Source organism: Onychomys torridus, chromosome 7 (genome assembly GCF_903995425.1).
Source record: "Onychomys torridus chromosome 7, mOncTor1.1, whole genome shotgun sequence".
In the NCBI taxonomy this organism is placed as follows: Eukaryota; Metazoa; Chordata; class Mammalia; order Rodentia; family Cricetidae; genus Onychomys; species Onychomys torridus.
The window spans coordinates 73636417-73658488 of NC_050449.1; the positions used below are offsets into that span (position 1 = coordinate 73636417).

General features: G+C 41.6%; 1 protein-coding gene across 15 annotated transcripts in view; it reads left to right on the forward strand.

The window, feature by feature from the left end:
• Positions 1-22072, forward strand: part of Myo6 (myosin VI) — a 147091-nt gene that overhangs the window by 40243 nt on the left and 84776 nt on the right. For 13 of the 15 annotated variants that reach the window (XM_036193229.1, XM_036193214.1, XM_036193220.1 and 10 more), the window contains exon 2: positions 19873-20014. In XM_036193229.1, coding sequence (XP_036049122.1) covers positions 19898-20014 — 117 coding nt within the window. In that variant the 5' untranslated portion in view covers positions 19873-19897. Of the gene's footprint in view, positions 1-3135; positions 3156-3458; positions 3516-19872; positions 20015-22072 lie in introns of those variants that run through there. The other 2 variants (XM_036193216.1, XM_036193215.1) reach the window with 2 other exon arrangements.

The window sequence follows — 22072 nt, forward strand, 5'->3', positions numbered from 1 at the left end:
GTTCTGGAGACAGGACTTAGTCTGTTAGATGTGATCGAAAGCCCCTTCACATGCTGTGGGTTCTGGAGACAGGACTTAGTCTGTTAGATGTGATCGAAAGCCCCTTCACATGCTGTGGGTTCTGGAGACAGGACTTAGTCTGTTAGATGTGATCGAAAGCCCCTTCACATGCTGTGGGTTCTGGAGACAGGACTTAGTCTGTTAGATGTGATCGAAAGCCCCTTCACATGCTGTGGGTTCTGGAGACAGGACTTAGTCTGTTAGATGTGATCGAAAGCCCCTTCACATGCTGTGGGTTCTGGAGACAGGACTTAGTCTGTTAGATATGATCGAAAGCCCCTTCACATGCTGTGGGTTCTGGAGACAGGACTTAGTCTGTTAGATGTGATCGAAAGCCCCTTCACATGCTGTGGGTTCTGGAGACAGGACTTAGTCTGTTAGATGTGATCGAAAGCCCCTTCACATGCTGTGGGTTCTGGAGACAGGACTTAGTCTGTTAGATATGATCGAAAGCCCCTTCACATGCTGTGGGTTCTGGAGACAGGACTTAGTCTGTTAGATGTGATCGAAAGCCCCTTCACATGCTGTGGGTTCTGGAGACAGGACTTAGTCTGTTAGATGTGATCGAAAGCCCCTTCACATGCTGAACTAGAGAATATCTTTATGGATCAAATGTGTATTTTCTTAAGAGTACTTGCCTGGGAGTGAGAATCGAGGTCAAAAAGTGTAAACATAGTTAAAATGCTTGATAGATGCCTGCACATATGCAGGCCTTTTTTTTTTTTTTTTTTTTTTTTAAGCCAGGCTTTCTCTTTATATCAGCTCACAGAGATCTGACTGCCTGCCTTCTTACTGCTGGGATTAAATGCATGCACCACCACTGTTGGACAACATTTTGCTTTTCAAAACTGTTTTTTTCCAGTTCACATTTCATGACAATTGCTTTTATTAGCTCTAAGCACTGAAGTATGTTTTTCTAATTATGTAGGTAAAAGGTATCTCAATTTTTAATAATTATTAGTTATATTGGACACTGATGACAGTAATTTTTATGAGTCTATCATTGCTGCATGATTATCTGGCACTTTTTATGGCTAAAAGTAAGCAGCAAATTAATTATAAGTATAATTATGCAGATGTTATAACAACTTTAATTACTAGATTAACTTTTTTCTCTTACAGCTGCATAATGGATTTTTAAAAAGTGTTTTGAGACAGGACCTTGCTGTTGATGTGTGTGTATGTGTTCTGGGTGTGTGGAACATATATAGAGGTCAGAGGACAACCTGCCCTTCCACTGTAGGAGTTTTGGGTGTGGCACGAAGGTTGTCAGGCTTGGCAGAAGTACCTTTGCCCACTGAGCCGCCTCCTGGGCCCTGGGGTAAGCACTGTAAAGGGCACTTTTGAGCTAACTAATTCCAATTTCAAATCATTTTCTGCAATATACATTGTAGCACGAGGTGTTTGAATCACACACAGGGTCTCATTTATCACAGCCTGGTCTTGTACTTGCTGTCAGGGTTATCTTGAATCCTGATTTTCTTGCCCCCTATTCTTGAATCTGGGATTTTAAGGGAGTTTCTGGGGACTACCTTCATGGGTCTTATCTTGTGCTTAGGATTCTATATAGCTTTGTTGAAACTGTCCTTAATATTCTTTTATTTATAGATCTAGTACTTATGGCTACTCAAATGAAGCAAAAATAATAAAATTAAACAAGAGTGGGATTTCAATCATATGTTGGCTGTTAACATGTTCAGAATTATGGACAGCCATGGTTCTGATAGTTTTGTGTACTTTTCCGCTATTGTGCCTTTTCATTATTGATGTCTTTGTGCATCTCTGTTAACCTGTCTGTGAAGTCTATTTCTATCTCAAGAAACTGAGTGGAAAGAGGAAGGACCACCCATATTAATAGTTTCCCAACTCTCTGCATAATGTAACTGGCCTTGCCCAGTTACCTGAGAGTGAAGTCATTCAGCTGTTTTTTATTAAGCAGAATGGGAATGGAAAACCATGCATGCTGGGGGATGCCTTTCCAGCAAGGCGAGCAGACAGGCAGTAGCAACAGATAGTCAGAAGACAGCAGACCAGAGAGGGAATTAAAAGTGTGACCACATATTAAATATTAAAATAGAAGAAAGCCAAGTGGAAGACATTTCCAGGAAGGTTAGAATAAACAGATAAACTAGATAATAGAAAAGGGAAAAAGTAAGAGTAGGAAGTCATCCACATATAACACTGACACTGAGTTGTCAAACTTTTAGAGAGAACAGAAAATATAAGATAAAAGAAAAGAAATAAACAATATCAAGACATTCCTCAGCAGATATGGGTATACTTCCATTCTGACTGAGCCCTCAGGGTAATGCAGGATAGTGAGTCAGGCATGATGGTGCACATCTGAAATTCCAGAAAATAGAGGCCAGCCTGGGCTATGTAGTGGATCTGTCTGAAAAATCCAAGGGAAAACAGAACAAAACAGTGTGTAGCACAATGAAGTCAAGCAGTGACTACTGAGCTACATTACCATGGAAGCTGAGAACACCCAAGAAGTAGACTCGACTTTTCAAGGTCCTCCAGGGTTCTTAGTCTTAGGGCAGAGACAGAGGCGATACAAAGGATGGAACCTGCAGGCATAGTAATTCAACGTGCCACAAATACTTAAGTATGCCCTCAAAATCTTGAAGAAAAGTATCTTTCAGCCCAGAATAAATTGTATATTTAATAAATGTGTGTATTTGGGTTCAATCTATCATCTAAATGTGAAGTAGGAGAGGGAGCCTGTTGGCCATGCAGGGACCTAAATATGTACTTAGTAGAGAGCTGTGAAGGCAGGTCCCAGCAGTCCCAGAGTGCATCCAGGAAATGAGGGCGCAGCATTGTGTCTGGTTAGACAAGCTTTAAAGATTGTTACCATTGGATATTTAAAAAATAAAGTATGTCTCTTTACCAACTTAATACAAAACCAGTATAATACTGCGGCTTTAAAGGACACCATGAGCGTGAACGGCTCTTGTAAGGGAGTTGCTGGGAATACCACTTTAATGTTAATAGCCAAGTTGCAGAAACAAAGCAGGCTCAGCATCAAATGAAAAAAAAAATGTCTTCTTTCAGAACGTTACTTAGTAGTTCTAACAGTCTACTCCAGGATGGTAAGTCCCGTGAATGGAGGCCAAACTGTAGCTGAGTTGAATCTTAATTGTTGAGTAGTCATTGTGTAAATAAGTCTAAGAATGGAGGAGATGGGAAACTGTAATTGAGCCATTGAACTACTCTGATTCAGTGTTTGAATTTAGCTTACCTCTAGAACTAGGAGCTTTAAGTACAGCTGGTAACATAAGGACTCCGATTGGACTTTGGTGTGTGTGTGAGAGGGAGCTGCTTTGAAGGAAGTCGTGCGCAGCCATGTTGGCAGTCAGAAGTAAGGGCAAAGTGCCCAGAGCACAGCCAGGGAAGTTTCCACTGGGAATGCGCTGAAGAAGATGGCAAGCAGGCCTCTTGCTTTTGTCCAGGTTTGGGGAACCTGAAGCCCTTTAATCCTTCATGCTGCTTCCATTTAGCTGTCTGTGTGCTGAGCTGGAAAGGCAGGAGCTGATCGTATAATCAGTTTTTATGTTTTATCATGATGATTTCTCTTTTCAAGAAATGACTATTTCAACAACTTTGTGATTTGATGAAACCATCGTGGTTTTGTAAGAACTCACAGTTATGGAGGATTAGAATGATATACACACCATGTTTGTGTCTAGCTTTGTTCTAAAGAAGTCAGACATCAAGCAGATTATTCCACTCATGGAAATTCCTATTGTAATGCTTAGTTATCTTGGCTTAGAAGTGGAGGTGTATATAAATCTATTGGAAAACAAAGCAAAGCCTAACACCTTACCTAATTAATGTTTGGTTCAAGTTTGTATTTTTATCTGTTGTTAGAATCTCTTACTGTATTTATTTTGTTAAGTTTTTCAATTCAGCACATTAATGGGAAATGCTATGTTGAATAACAAGCAGTGAGTGAGTCTGATTTGAAGGTTATTTAATTTTAGTTTATTTTTAAAGTGTGTGTGTGTGTGTGTGTGTGTGTGTTTCTGTGTGTGTGATGTGTCTTGATGTGGGTGTATACATGTGAGTATGGGTGTCCTCTGAGACCAGAAGCATCAGATCCCCTGGAAACTGGAGTTACAGGTGTTTGTGAGTTACTGCCAGAGCAGTAAGCACTGATCTATCTTTCTATGTCCCCTGAAGGGATGGATGTTCTAATCCATTAGCTGATACCAGGCTTCAGAGGGGCTCCAGGTACCCTTGTCCCAGAATAGGGAGGGAACAGAGCAGAGACACAATTGCAGCAGAAGCCTGAGACAGTTTATTAGGAAAACAGCATACACTTCCAAAGGAGGAAGCCAGAAGGGCAGAAAGTTTAGCAGATGAGTAGGGCTCTCTACGAAGGATTAGTGCTTTTTGATTCATTTGCTTAGTATGGGTGTTATGTGAGACTTTTCCGGGGAGAAAGGACATACACACACACCTACTCATCCCAGATAGAGAACTCATGACAGACAAAAATAGCCGTTCAGCCAAAATCCAACCTAGTGAACCAAGGAGTTTTTTGGTGTTAGTTTCAGGAGTATACGTTAGGGGTTACTTACAGGAGCATAGACAACTCTTATGCAGTTATATCACCAGAGAGTTCATGTCAGCATGGGTGATAGTTCACAAAAGCTGCAACTGGCCCTTCTCTACAGGATTTGCTGGCCGCTTGGCAGGTCCGAGAGCCTCTTCTCCCAGCCTCCTCCCCAGCAGCTCTGCTGCTTTCATAACCTCGGGAAGAGGGCTTTGTGGAGCTTGGAAGTCTCAGCTTTCCCAGATCCATGAAGTTTGTTTCCTTCCTCGTTTCACGAGGCTCCCCGCTTGTTGTTGGAGGGAATTGTGCTTCATAACAACAGGCACAGTGTCATGTGCCACATGGGAATCTCCGTCCACAGCTGTGTGATTTAGGATCGTAATGAGCTGTGGATGCCACTTTGCATTGATGCCAGTGACTCTAGCTGGTCATAGTCAGCCTCGGTGTAGATTTCCAGCTGTCCTCTTGGTTAATTTTTCAAGGTGGGTGTAAGTCACCCCCCATCCCCCACATACACTTTCGACTCAGTTTTTCAGGTTCTTTTGTGGAGCTGAGAGACGATGCTCATCATCTGTAATCACTTCGTTCTGCTGAGGAGCACAGCTTGGTCTGAGGACCTCCAAATGTTCCTCCTGACCTATCTGGTGGCTGGAAAGGAAGGTTGGATTCCCTAAGAGGAACTGGCTGGAATCGCTGTAGCACAAGGAGCTTGTTTTGGAATTGCTGTCTGAATGTGTTGCCCTCCAAACATCATTTCCTTTTGGGCTTTAGGCATGTTCCCTCTGGCATTGCTGTTAGTGTGTCCAGAACCATCAGGTATTGTGTACAGTGACCCACATCATTTTAACTTTGGAGTGTATGAGTGAGGTCCCTTGGCTATTAAAAGGAAGACTGATGGTCATATATTGACAGTGTGGCCAAATACAGAAGAACAGTTCCAAAAAGGAGTTGGTGAGGGACTAGACTAAAATAGTTTGAGGTTGTAATAGGGGAGCTTATATTATACCAACAGTGCCAAAGAATAAAAACCTTAAGTAATTCCTGTTAGATTTATAAATAGGACTTGTCTTTGCATTTAAGAATTTAAGAACTTTTCTTTCCTTCTTTTTTTTCTTTTGGTTTTTTTGAGACAGGGTCTCTCTGTGGAGCCCTGGCTGTCCTAGAACTCTCTTTGTAGACCAGGCTGGCCTAGAACTCACATAGATCTGCCTGCCTCTGCCTCCCCAGTGTTGAGATTAAAGGTGTGTGCCACCACCGCCTGGCTAATTTTAAACTTTAAAGAAAAATGTGTATGCATATGCTACATGTGTGCAGGTGCCCAGGAGGCCAGAAGAGGATATCAAACTCCTTGGAGCTGGAGTTACAGGTAGTTGGTTTTGAACCACTGATGTGAGTGCTGGGAACTGAACTTGGGTCCTCTTCAGGAGCAGTACATACTTTTAACTGCAGAGCCTCTCTCCAGCTCCTTTGAAGTTTTTTAAAGTTTGCATCTGTGAACAGCATTGTCTCTGAGATGTTCCTGAGGCTGTGGAGACTTGGAAGGCAGAGCTTTTTTAATCTAGTGAATAATCCACTAGGTTCTTTCCATCTGGGTGAGATCGTCTTCTATATACCCTGAAAAAAATGTCAGCAAACATCACTGAGTGGAATCTTATCGTCTGCCTTTCTCTCTGAATGTGCCTGTCTTTACGCTAGGTTATGGGAAGATGGTGGTGGAGTTCTACCTGCTGGGTCATCATAGAGAGAGAACAAATAGGCCTTAAAGCCTTTTGAATTGTGGATGTCACAGTCTTTTTTTTTTTTCTCCTCACTGAGATAAGTGAGTAGAACTAAACAGGTAATGTTTGCCTTTTTCAGAGCCATGAGTCATGAAGTCCTTCAATATTCTTTTGTGAATCTGCTTTGTAAACAGCATCTCAGCTCCCCTGTGTGCCAGCCACTTTCAGTCTGTTCCTCTGTGGGTGGCCCTGCTCCCATGGAAGAGGCTGATGTTTAACTGTGGGCCCACTCAGCACAGCCCGGTTCAGAGCTGTGGGTGGGACTCTCTCATTTAGGTGGATTCCCTCCTTGTAGAATTGGTAAAACCCTGTTTTTATAGAACTCCACTGAGAACACTTCTTGCCTTGTGCCCTGATCCCCTGCAGCTGTGGTTGCTGGGATTGCCTCTTTAGAGTTCTGTCTTATCTCCCTGGCTTCTCTCAGGTGGCAGCCTTAGGGCTAAGGCTGTCAGCTGGCATTTATCTATCTATCTATCTATCTATCTATCTATCTATCTATCTATCTATCTATCTTTCTGCCTGTCTATCTGTTTATCTATTATAATCACGTTTCCCTTGTTTTTTTGGTCTGTATTTTGTCTCTATTATTGAAAACTCTACAAGGTAAATTTAAAAGTTAACTTGAAGTTTCTGGGATCCCACTTCTTTCTTCTGTAGTGTCCCCCTAATATTTGGACCATACTGACTTATTAAATAAGTATCTAACAGTATCTGACTATAAGATTTGAAAAATAGCATTCAATTACAGTACACTTAATCATACCATGTACACACAACACATGCACACATACACACTTCCTCCCCTACACTCACGTATACATGTACCTTCTTTTAAAAGTTTTATATTTCCTAAACCTTATTACGATTAGACCTGTGATGTGCTTAAGCCTTCTGGTTTTGTCTTCATCTCTTCCTATTTCCATTTTGGAACAATCCCTTACCCTTGAATAATGAAAATTTATCATCTAATATTACCACCTAAAAAGTGTTTTCTTTTCTCTTTCAGCCTTTCTGAAAATCAGTATATTTTGTATCCAGAGCTCCTGTAAATGAGTTATATTTGAAACACAGGCAAAACATATCAATAACCCTCATGGTATTTCTACTTGTTCTTCAAGCAAAGGCAGGATGCAAGCCTGGTGCCTCTGTCTTTATTTTATTGTTGAGTCCTTTCCTTCAGTTACATAGACAGGCACATAAACTCGTCTCTACCTTATTTCTGTTGCTGCGATGAGACACCCTGACCAAAAGCAACTTCAGGAAGAAAGGGTTTATTTGGCTACTAATTTAGATGATAGTTCATTATTTCATAGAAGTCAAGGCAGGAACTTGAAGTATTACACCCACAGTCAAGAGCAGAGAGAATAAACACATGGTTGCTTGCTCCTCAGCTGGGCTTTCACTCCTCGGCAGCTCAGAGCACAGCCTATGTTGCTGCCCACATTCCTGGTGGGTCTTTCCACCTCAATTAACAATCAAGACACTCTTCCTAGGGACACGCCCAAGGGCTAAAATGATCTTTATAATTCCTCCTTATAACTGTGTTTCCTAGGTGATTCTGGCCTGTGTCAAGTGGACACTTAAAATTAGCTATCACACAGAAAAGACTGTCTAAATGCTTTGTGAAAGAGACCTGGATTTAAATTATGTTTATGACAGATTGAAATGTATTAGGACCACCTGCCCATGTGATGTATTTTCTAAGCCTCTACATAGGCTGATTGGGAAGCAAGGACTTGGTTTTAAATGACCAATTTTTGATTCTTTTGTCCCAAACTTTTACGGTTATATCTTAAGTATCTGCATCTTAATCGGATATGGCCAAGATAAAGACTGCTTAAAGAGGCAGTAGTGGTGTGTGTGCATGTGCTTTGGGTGGGGCTGAGACCATTCGAAGGAAGGCAGCAATCGCTTCTATACATAATGCCATCACTGTGAGTTAAAATTTATTCTATAAATGTTTGCATTTAGATACACAGACATTTTAAAATTAAGCATGCCAGGAATAGTAACTTAGCTTTCAAAAATCTAAAATATGTAAAAGTGAAATGAGTAGCTGCAGATTTTGCTGTCCCATTGTTTTTTAGAAATTCTGAGGGTGGATTGAATTTTGCCCCATGGTGTTTTAGAGTCAGAAAGAAAATGACACAATGGCAGATATACAAAAGCAATTGTTGTGAACACAACTATAGAATTAAATCTGAGTGTTCCCAGTAGAAACAAAGTAGAAAGTTCACATCTGAATGTCTCTGAGGTGTAAGAAAGGCCCAGTGAAAGCCAAATTGCTAGATGAAGCTTTTTTTCTCTTTTTCTCACTGTTTGAAAGATGCATGGCCAAGGGCGGCTAGCCTAGGTCAGCTTCACCTTCTAGAGGCTTCAACTAGCTTGCTGAAAACAAGACAGGATTTTCCTTTCTTCCTTGAGTAACTCCTTTGATCTTATCATTGCAGGTTTCTTTCTTTTGTAAATATTTAATTACATTTATTTATTATTTGTGTGTGTGTGTGGGGGGATGGGGAGGTGCACATGTGCCATGCATGGTGCATGTGTAGAGGTCAGAGGACAATTTTCAGAGAGTGTTTCCTCCTCCAGTGTGGGTCTCAGGGGTTGATTGAACTCAGGTTGAGTGGTTTGGCAGCAAATGCCTTTACAGTAAATGCAAGTCTCTCGTTTTGAGGAAGCTTGCTACTGTGAGCCTATGTCTGTGGGTCTCTGCTGGAACATTATAATCCTTCGGCAAGATCTGCAGAAGATAAGGGAGCAAACTATGTTGGTCCTCAGGCACAGGATTACTTTCCATGGCAGAGCTCTGGAGAGGATGCACTGCTGTGTATTCTCAGAGCAGCAAGGAGCCATCATGGACGAAGCTCAGGGAGTGTAGAAACAGTGAGCATCAGAGGGCTTATGAACAAGAGGCAGCATAAATAGGTTTGTGGGACACTGCAGAGTTAGGCTTTTATGTGAGTAGCATTATGGATGGTGTAAAACCAAACTGTGATATAACTTAGGTGATGAAGGAGTCCAAATTGACCCATGTCCTCAGAGCTGACTGTGAATAGGTAAGGGAGGACCAGGGGAACCTCTCGTTACCTTGAAAAGAATGTATGGATTAGGCCCTCATAGGAATCGGTTATACTGAGATTAAATCAGATTCTAGATCAAACTGGAAGCTGGAGGCAACAGGGTTTGCTCAAAGATTATGCAGGTAGAAATCAAAGATGACTTCAGAGTTTTTGACATGTACAGCTGTGAGCTAAAGCTGCCATTTTATGAGAAGAAGAGTATTGAGAGAGGAAAACTGATTTGAAGGAAGATAGAAGTCAGTGTGTAGGGTAGGGCAAGAGATGGCTGTTAATGGAAGTCAGTGTGTAGGGTAGGGCAAGAGAGATGGCTGTTAATGGAAGTCAGTGTGTAGGGTAGTCAGTGTGTAGGGTAGTCAGTGTGTAGGGTAGGGTGAGGTAGAGATGGCTGTTAATGGAAGTCAGGGTGTAGGGTAGTCATTGTGTGTAGGGTAGGGTGAGGTAGAGATGGCTGTTAATGGAAGTCAGGGTTTAAGATAGGGTGAGGTAGAGATGTCTGTTAATGGAAGTCAGGGTGTAGGGTAGTCAGGGTGTAGGGTGTAGGGTAGGGTGAGGTAAAGATGGCTGTTAATGGAAGTCAGGGTATAGGGTAGGGTGAGGTAGAGATAGCTGTTGTCTAGTAGTGGTTTTAAGCAGTCCATGAACTCTAGTTCACCTGAGAGGATTCTGTTCTGGCTAGAAACTTGGGCATTAGTAATATATGTTCAAAAGGGTTTGTGTGTGTGTGTGTGTGTGTGTGTGTGTGTGTGTGTGTGTGTGTGTGTGTATGTGCCTGAGTTTTGTGTGTACTAAATGTGAGTATTAGCACTCAGAGGTCAGAAGGGGGAACGGGATTCCCTGGAACTAGAGTTTGGGTGCTGGAAACAGAACCTGTGTCTTTTGCAAGAGCAACAAGTGCTCTTAACTGCTAAGTCACCTCCCCAGCCCCATTATTAGATATATTTAATAGTATTAGTGCCATTATTGGTCAGAAGGTTCAATGTTTTAAGACTAGATGAGATATTTAAAGTGAAAAATGAGAGTAGATGGAGAAAAAATTCTGAGAACTCAGTCTTAATTATTTCTGACTTGAACAAATCAGGAAGACCAGAAACAGAGGAACAGGTAAGGAATGAAGGAAGATTTTGGCCACAGGAAACCAAGAAAGAAGTTGAGCAGAGTAGGAATAAAGTCCAAAGAGTCAAATAAGTGATATCCTGCTTCAAGGAGGGAAGGATCCAGCTTGTCAGGTAATGCCTTATATTCACGAACTTGAAGATTGAAACTTGACTGTGTGATTAAGCAATGGTCATTGGTCATCTTGGAGGGTTGAAGTGTACATTGGACAGGAATAAGTTTAAGAGAAGATAATACATGAGAAAATAGGGAGAGTGGAATAGAAGATTATGGAATGGCCCAGTAGCAAGAGGGAAAAATTGACCATGTGATGTTGGCAAGAGGAAAGTAGGAGAAAAAAGGGAGAGGGAGAGCATGAGATTCCATGAAGTTTCCTTTTGTGACTGTGTCGGGGTAGGTTAAGTGGAGTGGGTGAAAAGATGGGGTCTTAGAATGGTCTCTAAGAATGATTTGGCTCTAGTAATAGAGCAGACGTTTGAATATATGGGTATATAACTGTGCTAATGAGTGTATAGTGTTATAAGAGCTTGAGGAATATTTAATTATGCTTAAAACAGAAAATTTGCAGTTTTGGACTTTGCTTAATAGATATTGTTTCAATGGATGCTATATAGTAGAGTTAAAAATAATCCAAATGGCCTCTGAAAAGAAATTTGAAAAGGTAGCTTAAGTTTCTCATTTTGTACAGTATCTGAACACATTTTTGATACTATGACATAGGACATATATGATACACATTCATGTTACACATGCATATATGTTATTTGTGTTTAGGTTTTTATATAGGCAATAGGAGCTAGAATTTCTCTTGTCCAAGATGGGTAATAGAGACTCTGGTCTTCCATTTTTTTTTTTTTTTTTGCCTTAGATCTGACTATGGGGAGTTTCTCTGGCTTACTCTGCCATACAGTGGTAAGACCCTCACTCCAGGGCATCCTGCCCTGTACCCTGTAAGGTGGAACACTGCACAAGAGGCCAGGGTGAATGCTGTGTGAAGCTGACTCTGCTGAGGCTCTCCAGCTAGTCTCTTAGCTTTGGGTCACATCCTTCAGTTTAATCATGTTTTGATCAAATGTCTTACTGCAGTCATGCTGATGTTAAGTCTCCATAAAAACCCAAAGGACGGAGGAGACTCCCACACCTCACCTGATGCATCATTTTATCTGTGTCCATACTGTCTGTCTGTCTGACTGTGGTATATGTGTGTATTCAGGTGTGCTTATCCTCGGGTACTCATGAGGTCAAGATCATCATGCTTTACAAAATAATCAGTGACAGACTCTATATCATTTAACCTGTGACTCTCCAGTTGGGCAAGGCTGACTGGCAGTGAGCTCCAGAAATCTCCCTATTTCCCTCATCTTCCATCCCCAGAGCTGGGGTTGCACAGGTTCACCTCTACACCAAGCTTTTCTATGGGTACTGGGGATCCAAACTGAGTTCATTCTTGAGCAGCAGACACTTTGCTTTCTGAGTTATCTCCTCAGCCCCCTGTAATATATTTTATAAACCTTCATGTGTAAATCAGTGTTCCCCTGGCTTATGTGAGCTGCTTGAGCAAATTGAGAACTCAAGGGTGTTTTGGGAACTCTAGTTGATAGCCATAATGTTAGAAACATCATCTAAACAAGCTAGGGCAGATGGCACCTAAAGCGTTCATGCTGTGTGCTGTTGACTCTAGGCAGGCAGGTCAGAAGTGAATGGGACTAGTGGGTAGCCAGTAGGTATCCACTGCACAGAATTGATAGCCTTGCTGACTGGTAGTGTGAGTCTCGTCACCTTTTTAGGTCACAGGAGTCTTTTTGTTGACTGTGATATAAGAATAGAGTTAAAAAACAAGTGTAACCACTGCCACCTGATGGAGTCAAGGCATCCAGAGGCAGAGTGACTGCCAAAGAGCATTATTGACAACAAGCTGGCCATTGGAATATAGCAGGCTCTTGTCTTCCAATGATCATCTTACCCTTTGCCCCAAGGGAGAATGTTTTATAGGGATTTTCAAAGGAAGGTATGTAGGTTCTAGACAGGTGGGCTACCTTAGTTGTCCATTGTTCCTAAACAATGCCTCTGGTTGATGGGCTACAAACATCAACTTACTTACTTACTTCGGTCAGTGAGCAGTGCTGTCCACGGCATCCGAACAAGACACACATGGTCAGGTCAGTGAGCAGTGCTGTGTATAGTATCTGAACAAGACACACATGGTCAGGTCAGTGAGCAGTGCTGTGTATAGTATCTAAACAAGACACACATGATCAGCTTCTGTGTTGGCAACAGAGGTTTGTGTCTGGCTGTATTGGTGCTTCTGGCAGCACACTTCTGGGTGTGACTGTCTCTCATAACTTGGGACCAGGTTCTTCTCAGGAAGAGAGGATCTGTTTGTGTTCTTGTTAGTGTCAGTGTGCTGTAAATCTCTAAAAAGACAGGCTTTAGCAAGCATTAATCCTCCAGAGGAAGGATAGGCAGGAGTGAGGAGAAACTCTTTGTGATTGGAACTTGATGTGAGGAGCTGTCCTGTGCTTTCACAGGCAGTATATTGTTTCTTGATGTAGTACTTGTGTTTTTTTTTTTTTATTGTTATGACATTAAACTAGAGAACAATGTTGTATTACATTAACAAATCTTTTTCAAGATAATGACATTAACCACTGATGCAGACAGGAAGCTCCCTGAAACAAAGCCATGTAGTCCAATGATTAAGAGTCTGATTTGGGTCACTGTCAGCTGTCTACTTGACAAATCTAGAGTCACCTGGGAAGAGAGAGCCTCAACTGAAGAACAGACTCAATAAGGTTGGCCCATGGGCAAGTCTGTGAGGCATTTTCTTCATTGCTCAGTGATGCAGGAAGGGCTTGGACCACTGTGGACAGTGCAATCCCTTGGCAGGTGGTTCTGGGTTGTATAATAATGCTGGCTGAGAACTAGTAAGCCAACAAGCGACATTCTTCCATGGTGCCTGCCTGTGTTCCGGCTTCAGTGCCTGCCTTGACTTCACTCAATGATGTGTTGTGACCTGGTAGTGTAAGTCAAATAAACTGTCTCCTCTCCAAGCTGCTTTTGATCAGAGTGTTTAATCACAGAAACAGAAAGCAAACTAGGACCGTCACTCAGTATTCAGTGGTCCTTTTTGCATGTCTTTCTTTGTTATTTCTGTTTGGACAAATGTCTAAACCTCAAAACCTCAGTTCCTTATAAAAAAGGAATAAGGGCCACTTGGCAGAGATTTAATAATTAAGTGAGAAAACCATTCACTTCACTCATACTGACTAGCATTCATCATTCTGGAAGGTCCTTTGCATGCTACCAGAGGAGAAAGGTAATCATCAATGCCTTCTATCGACAAGCCTTGTGACCTACAGTGGTGAACTACCTTCAAGATGCATTGGCGCAATAGTGGCACAAACGCTGTGGGAGTAACCAACTCCTTCTAGATCGGCTCTAAGGCCCAGTCTGTGAGATTCACATCTGACAATGCTAGAGTGACCAGGAGCCTGAGACTAGAGAGGTCACAGGCCTACGGGAAAACCTATTACTAATATTCTGCTAAAGAAACAGCAATTCAATGACTCCTAATGATGTATTGCTATACCCATAGATCAGGGCTCAACCTTCATCAGAGAAACTACTTGTAGTGAATGGGAATTAACAGAGACCCACAACTGGACAATGAGCAGAGACAGACTTTGGAGCCCTCAGCTATAAATGGGATGTCTTCATCAGTCCCTCCCCTCGAGGCTCAGGAATCTATTCAGAAGAGGAGGCAGAAGCATTGTAAGAGTCAGAGGTGGTGAATGGCTCCAGGGAAATAGTGTCTTCCAGATACAGCAGGACTAATGCACATAGAAACTTATTCAGTGGCTGTGCCAGCACCCACAAAAACCTGCACAGGTTCAAGGCAGACATAATCTCAGCACTAAAAGGGGGAAGTGGATACAAAGCCCCACTCCTAACCAAGAAATTTTTGTTTTGTTTTGACTTTTTTTCATCTTACTGGATTTTTTTGTTTTGATTTTCATTTGTTTTCCGAGAGGGGGGGGGAGAGGGGGAGATGGAGAGAGGGGGAGGGAGGGAGGGAGGGAGGGAGGGAGAGAGAGAGAGAGAGAGAGAGAGAGGAAGAAAAAGAGCATCAAGTTGGGAGGATAGGGAAGTGGAGAGGGTCTAGGAGTTAAGGGAGAGGAAATGTGTGGTCAAAATGTGTTATATGAAAAAAGTTGTAAGAATGTTCAAAGTATCTTAATGTAACGTCTAGGATGTGGTGAAGAGTTTGTGATGCATATGATTTGGTTTTCTTTAATTAGCTGAATACCTGTTGTGAGGAAAAATTGTTTTATTTCCTGTTTTTATCTAACATGTGCATGCAAACCTATACTCACACCCAAGTTAGTAGAATTGAAAAGCATCTTGGCCTTGTGAATTATGAGGGAACTTGATTACTGTCCCATTTCAAGCCCGTTTTGTGATAGCAATTCATGGAGGAGTTTATATCTAAAATATGATTTGTGATCTTGTCTTTGAAAATCTATAAGAAAAACTCTATAACTAATCTTAACAATTCAGGTTGTATACTATTTATAGTGATTTTTAAAAATAGTGTCAGTTAGCCTTGGTCACTAGCTCTGTGCATGAAAATGGTCATAGACTTAACTTTAGACATTGAGTGATACCCTGTAGGGTCTCAGTGGTCAGTCCCCAGGACCAGAAGATACCATTGTCAGCCAGATGTGCAAGAGGGGTGTTGTAGATCTTTCTCTCTCTCTCTTTTTTAATGTTTTACACTAAAAAACCAGTTGACCTCTGTATTTTTCCATCATAACTTAAACCTAAAGCAGTGGCATACATAGTATGTGCTCAGTAAATGTTTATGAAAAATATGAATAAATGAGCATAAATTCAATTTCTTCATTCAATTGATGTTATTTTTGGAGCTTGTTAATCTTGAGATGTTTTCTTATTTCTTTGTCCTTATCTGGATTTAGTAGTGTTTTTTATCTATAATTTTTATTTTTAGAAAACCAATGTGTTCACAGTAAATTTCAATGCTAATGTTTAATTAATATATGATACCATGTAATAATAATAAAACAAAGCCCATATTTTCCATAATGAACTGAAGAAGAATAACCTGAAAATATTTTTTAGGAAGGTGTTTTCAAAGGAAGTTAAGTAACAAAGGGGATCTTGCTTAAATGTGTTAAGGAATTTTGGCGTACAAATAATCTGTGGGACAGAAGTGCTGGGTGGAGGAGAGCATGGGGTGCATGCAACACGCACCAGCTGTGGCCAACTGTTAGTGCCCAGTTTTCTCACGGTGTCTGGGCACCAGGAAGCTAATAGCCCTGGGGTGCACTGATACAGGTGAGAGGAGCTGCCAGTAGAAAGCTTTGTGCCAAAGGTGTAAGCCAGGGGCTACCAGATACAGGAGTCATCTCTTCAATGGAAAATTTGATACATCTTTCCTCTCTTCACTGCCTCCCCCTGTGGTCTGCTACCCTTTCTGTTTATCCTTCTTTCTCCCAATCATTTTTCGGTTAGACAGCAACTCCCTGAGGCCAGACATCGTTCTCTTTGTTCACTGTTTGCTTCGGAGCACCTAGTTATCTGTGACGCACAGTAGGTGCTTAGAGAAACAGAAAGAATGAAGGTGTAAGCAGGCCTAGCAGTTTCTGCTTGTTCTGCTTAATGCTTCTTTCTTTTTTAGTTATTTGGTTCTTTCAGACCAACATCAACATTCCTCTAGCTTTAATGTGTGATGTCTAAGCTAAGAAGCACGAGGCATTGCTATTCCTCATAACTCGACTCTTAGGGGTCATTTTGAAGGTACTGGTGCTATGCAGATGGTGGCTCACATTTTGTACAATGAATCTGTCTGCCTTGCACATGGCACATGGACACTGTTGGACTCATCACTAGTCCAGAGGAAGATGAATGTGGATGTGTTTGTGTTTATGACTCTTAACTTATAGTAAGCTATTTCCTAGGTAGTCTCCTGGTGATGCCTTTTTTACCTTCCAACAATAGGTGAAGGCCCCTTGGAAAGGCCCGAGTGCCTTCTGTAGCTTCCTCAGTGCCTCTGTAGATGGCTTCTAGTGGTTCCTGGCATGCTTGCTTAGCAAATACAGCTGAGACTGGGAGCACAGCTGAGTGGAGGGCATTTGCCTACCTAGTATGAGGCCCTGGGCTTGATCCCAGCACGAGGTACAAAAATACGTAGTTTTCAGTTAATGATGGTGTCTTCCTCAGTGACTTTGGGAATGTTGACAACTTCAAACTTCCACAATGAATGCCATCAAAGCTCACTGACCTCTCCACTCAGTATTCCTGCAACCAGACTTACTGGAAGTTTCCATGAGTTTAAGGCATCTCTTGTGGTAGTGCTGGGAATTGAAGCTGCCCTTTAATGGATCACTTTATAGAGTCTTTTATTGGTTTATTTATTTGATTTGATTGAGAAAGGTCTCATTATGTAGCCTAGGCAGGATTTGAGCTTGTGGTGATTGTCCTGCGTCAGCCTTGGAGTGCTGAGATTGTAGCTGTGAGCCACCTTGCCTGGTTTACAATGCCTTAAGGTACTCTGCAAATGTGAACATGCTTAGTAAGAATGAGGGTTGACAGGAAGGGTTTCCGGAAAGATTTTCTTTTATAACTCTTCATTTATTTACCGTGTGTGTATGTTTGTGAGTGTACCCACGCAAATGTGCCATGGCCTCCATGTGGAGATCAGAGGACGGTTTTCCGAACTCAGGTCTCACACTCTTCCACAATGTGGGTCCTGGGAGTTGCACTCTGACTGCCACCCTTGGTAACCATCACCTTTACTTACCGAACGTCTCACCGGCCCTGACAGATTTTCTGAGAATCGCTTCCCTGTAGATTTAGGGCCATGATGAAGAAGCGGAGTTAGATATGTGCTTTGAATGTTGCCATCTTCACTGAAAAGTTGCAGAACATGGTTTAAATTGAGAAAGCGATTTGAATAGTTCAACTTACCATTCTGTTTTTGGATTTGTGCTTTGCTGTGTGATTTTGACGTTTTCAGAATTTTTAAAAGGATAATTATTCCTAAATGATCACCACTGTCCATTTCATTTTGTATATAGAAGACTGCTTTCAAATTATTAGTGGTTTCAATGAAAGGATATGGGGGCAGGAGAGGTGTGACGAGGGTCTGTTAGAGTGGTGATCTCAGTTTTATGTCACTTAATCCCCACAGCAATTCTGTAAGGTAAGTGATACTATCCCATCACTGAGATAAGGGTAAGGATAAGATCGAGGAGGCAACTGGCTTAGAGCAGTCAGTGGTGGAGCAGAGTTTCAAGGCTTGGTTTTAGGAGAATTCAACTCTTTCTAGTCTGTCATCTGTTTCCTGTCTCGGGCAGTGTGAGCAGTTCATTCATTCACCAGTGACTGTCAAGTTGTGTGTAAATCGTGCCAGGCCTTAGAGTGAGCAGTAAATAAATGGTCTATGCCCTGATGGAATTACAGTGGCATAATGAGATGGATGTTTTAGCATGATTAGTGCTAGTCTGAAGATTGTCAAGAGTAGAAGCAGGTAACCTCTGAGAGAGTAACTGCAGACACCTCGGTGAAGGCAGTGTTAGTTTGGACTGTCAGAGGAGATGCAGACGAGTGGGAGGATGTGGGATGTCTGTGGAAGGGAGAGTTGGTAGTTAAGGGGTGATGAGAATTTGGAAGGAGTTGGCAGAATTGAGGATGACTCCAGGTGTGATTTGGATTGAGTGGTGTTGCCTGTACTAATGCAGGGAAGAGCAAGGTGGGAATCCAGACCAGAATAGTGATGAGGATGTATCTGTTAGTTGTGTTATGTTCCAGTAGGCAGGCAAACATCTGGGAGTCCCCTGGGAATCTGGGATCATGAGAGAAGTTTAAGTATTGCCACATACAGATGGTATGTGATGTCACGGGAGTGGCTTCAGTCATCTAGGGAGAGCAGATATGTAGTAGCCCTTCCTCCATAGAGAAGGTAGCTCATTCTATAGCCAGTGCACAGGAGAGATTCACCACCAAGCACACTGCAAGATGCCAACACCTGACGATGTGTCTCTGTGTGACTCTTGTGAGGGACTACATCTCAGAGCCCACATGGGATCTCTGATGGAGCTCCCAGGCACACACAAACAAACAGGATGTTACATAAATTGCCTGTTCTTTCAGTATAGGTGAATAGTGACAGAATTAGGTTCCCATTGAGATACTGAAAGTAGAAAATTTAGGTTCAACTTGCTGGCGGTTTGAATCACACATTAGTCTTATAACAATGAAGCTCCTTAAAACAAAGCGTTTTGGGTAGCTTGTGCCCTTTGGGTTACTTAGTGGGCAGAATTACAGATGTTAACATCACAGAATACCAAGAGTGAAAGCCTCATAGAAACAGTTGAAAATGGGATATCTTCAGTGGGCACTACCTAGAAACCATTCAAATCTAAGATAACTGGTAAACAGTGCAATGCTCAGCAGACCCACACAGCACCTTGGTTGACTGTGCTGAATATAGAGATGCTTTTTAAATGAAGGAAGCCAGACACAAAGGAATGCAGACCGTATGATCTCATTTATATGAAGTTCAAGAACAGGCAAAAGCTGAGGACATTGCAGATGATGCCTGAGCAAAGGGAGGCGTGGGAACTGTAGGGGGACAGAGATGTTCTGTGAACCGAGGAGGGTGCTTCTCAGACGGTGCATTCATCTGTCTAAACTCGTTAACTTACATTCTTAGGTTTGTTCACTTCACTGTGAGTTTTAAATAAGCAGCAAAGGGAGAACATGAAAACATGCTGAGCAGTTGTGTGGGAATGAGACTGCGGGGTGCATGCCTGCTCTCTTAGACTCAGGAACCCACAGGAAGCCTCCCCCACAACCTCTCAGGTCCAGAATGAGTTCTTTTTACACTGTGTTAACTTTGTACCATAGACATCTATTCCTACAAGAGTACTGAGCAACTCCACATTCCTTGAGGTGGTATTCTAAATTACCTACAGATCACAGGTGTAAACTGTGAGCATTTCCATTTGTGAATGTACTCTGGTATACTCATAACTGAAGGAAGGAGGTTACAGGACTTACCTGAGAGTAGAGCAGCCTCTGCCTTCCTTATCTAAGGTGGACAGAGGGCAAGAGGTAGCAGAATGGGGGAGGCTAGGGGTAGCAGGTGTTTTTATGACTTGAGATTTACATGTGCATGTATAAAGGAGACACAGTTTAAAAAACATCTCCACAGTTATTCATGTTGCTTTTTTTTTTTTTTTGTTCCTTTGAACAGGAGATAGTGGATAGCCTCCTTCAAAATGGAAGATGGAAAGCCCGTTTGGGCACCCCACCCCACAGATGGATTTCAGATGGGCAACATCGTGGATATTGGCCCTGACAGCTTAACAATTGAACCCTTGAACCAAAAAGGCAAGGTGAGTTTCTCAGAGAGATTTCAAAATGTGATCTCTTTCAGATACAGCCACACACACATATATATTTCCCCCAAGAAAGGTGAGAATGAAGTAGATATTCCTGACATGGTGGAGGAACCAAATGTCTGGTAATGTCATTGAAGTTTTGGACTGACTTCCTTGATTAAATGGGAGTGTGTACTATGAGGAAATAGGCTCCTGCAATAATCAGGCCTAACATCTTAGCTGTGTGATAAAATCCAATCAGTGGCAGCATTATCATCCCATATGCCACACTATTATAGTCACTGGTGTTGGCTGTGATGTAGTCAGTGTGTGACGAAGCAACCATGGACGACGTGACTGCTGCTATGGTGTCAAGTTCTGCTTGGGACCCTTAGCTTTTACATCTTCTCTCCCTTTCCTTTTTTCCCTTTGTTTACTTAAACTTACTTAAAAACTTCTATCATATAGAATTTGGGTAAATATCTTTCTATTAAGTAAAGACATTTGACTTTTAAACCTCCCACATATTGTTTTGTTATGATAATGGTATAAAAATATACTTTAATTCTGTACATACGTCATTTACTTCCTTTTATAAAATCATAGCGATAGACTAGTCAAGAGTCCTAAGTGACTAGGAGTTGTGATTTGCTTACAGCCAGGCCTCCAATGTAGACGTGTGTCCTTCAATTTTCATGGGACTGGCTATTTCCTGGTGCCACAGCCTCACATTTTTAAGTCTAACAAATATTACTATTAAACATTTCTTCTGACTAAATATGTGCATGTAATTTCTGTTTACTTCAGTCTCTACAAAGATCCATGAATAATTTATATTCTACTAATTCGTGGTTAACTAATGCCATATGACTGCCATCCTTCTGGGAACCTTAGAAAAACAAGGTGGATCTCTCATGAGGTCTGTTCAGAGAGAAGACTATTGTGTTACTGTAAACAACCCAGGAACCAGAATGCATAATATATAATGTGCCATCTTAGTGGAGGCCAATTAAAAATGCCTTCAGGAAAGGAAAGATAAAGTGTTCTCATTTTCCCTCATTAGTGGTACCTGAGTGTACTCACAGCACACCACCTATTTAAAAGTGGGTTTTTAAAAGTTCACACACCATAAGTTTTGAGACATTTGCCTTTTGCTTTACATGTTTTATAAGCACAGTAAGCTAAAAGGCCAGAATTAAGTGAGGGCTGTACCTCCTGAGTCTGTTCTACTGAGGTCTCTGACATCTGTAGGTGACAGAATAATTCAGTTCAAGAATAAAAGAAACTTGATTTAAGGGGATGTGCTTTTGTAAAGTATTTTACATATTTCAATGTGTTTGAACTATGTCATATTAGTGTTAATAAGATATATATGTATAGAACCAATAGAAGTACATTTTAGTTCAATTATTTTTGGGTGCATTTGTTTATTTGTTGTTGTTGTTGTGTGTGTGTGTGTGTGTATGTGTGTGTGTATGTGTTTGTGTGTACATGTGCATATGTACATGTGGAAGTCATAGGCTAGCTTGAGAGAATTGGTTCTCTTTTTCCACCCTGTGGGTCCCAGGAATTGAACTCAAATCTCAGGCTTCCAGCCATCTCACCAGTCTGGAAGCATAGTTTAAGTTATAGAGTCACATACATTTTATAAATCTACAAATAAGTCCATAAACTGAAGTCTAAATTTTCTTAAAAAAAAACAAAACAAGCTATTTTTATTATTTGTGTCTGTGTGTGTGTTGTACAAAATCCTTTTGAGCAGAGGACAACCTGTAGGAGGTGGATCTCTTTCTTCATTACATGGGTCCTAGGAGATTAAGCTCAGGTCCCCAGGCTTAATGGCAGGTCTTTATCTACTGAGCCATCTTGCTGGGCCCTGGTTTTCTTTTTATAACAGAAAAACTTCCCTAACAGAAAAATAAAAACTTTTTGATACATTTTTTTTAAATGAAACATTTTGTTTCCTTAGGGGGAGATAAAGTAGAGGCTGGTTGTTAATTTGGGGCGGGGGCTGAAGGAAGAGGGAGAGAGGCTTCTTCTGGACTTGTCTTAGCTTACTGTTAACTCTTCAGG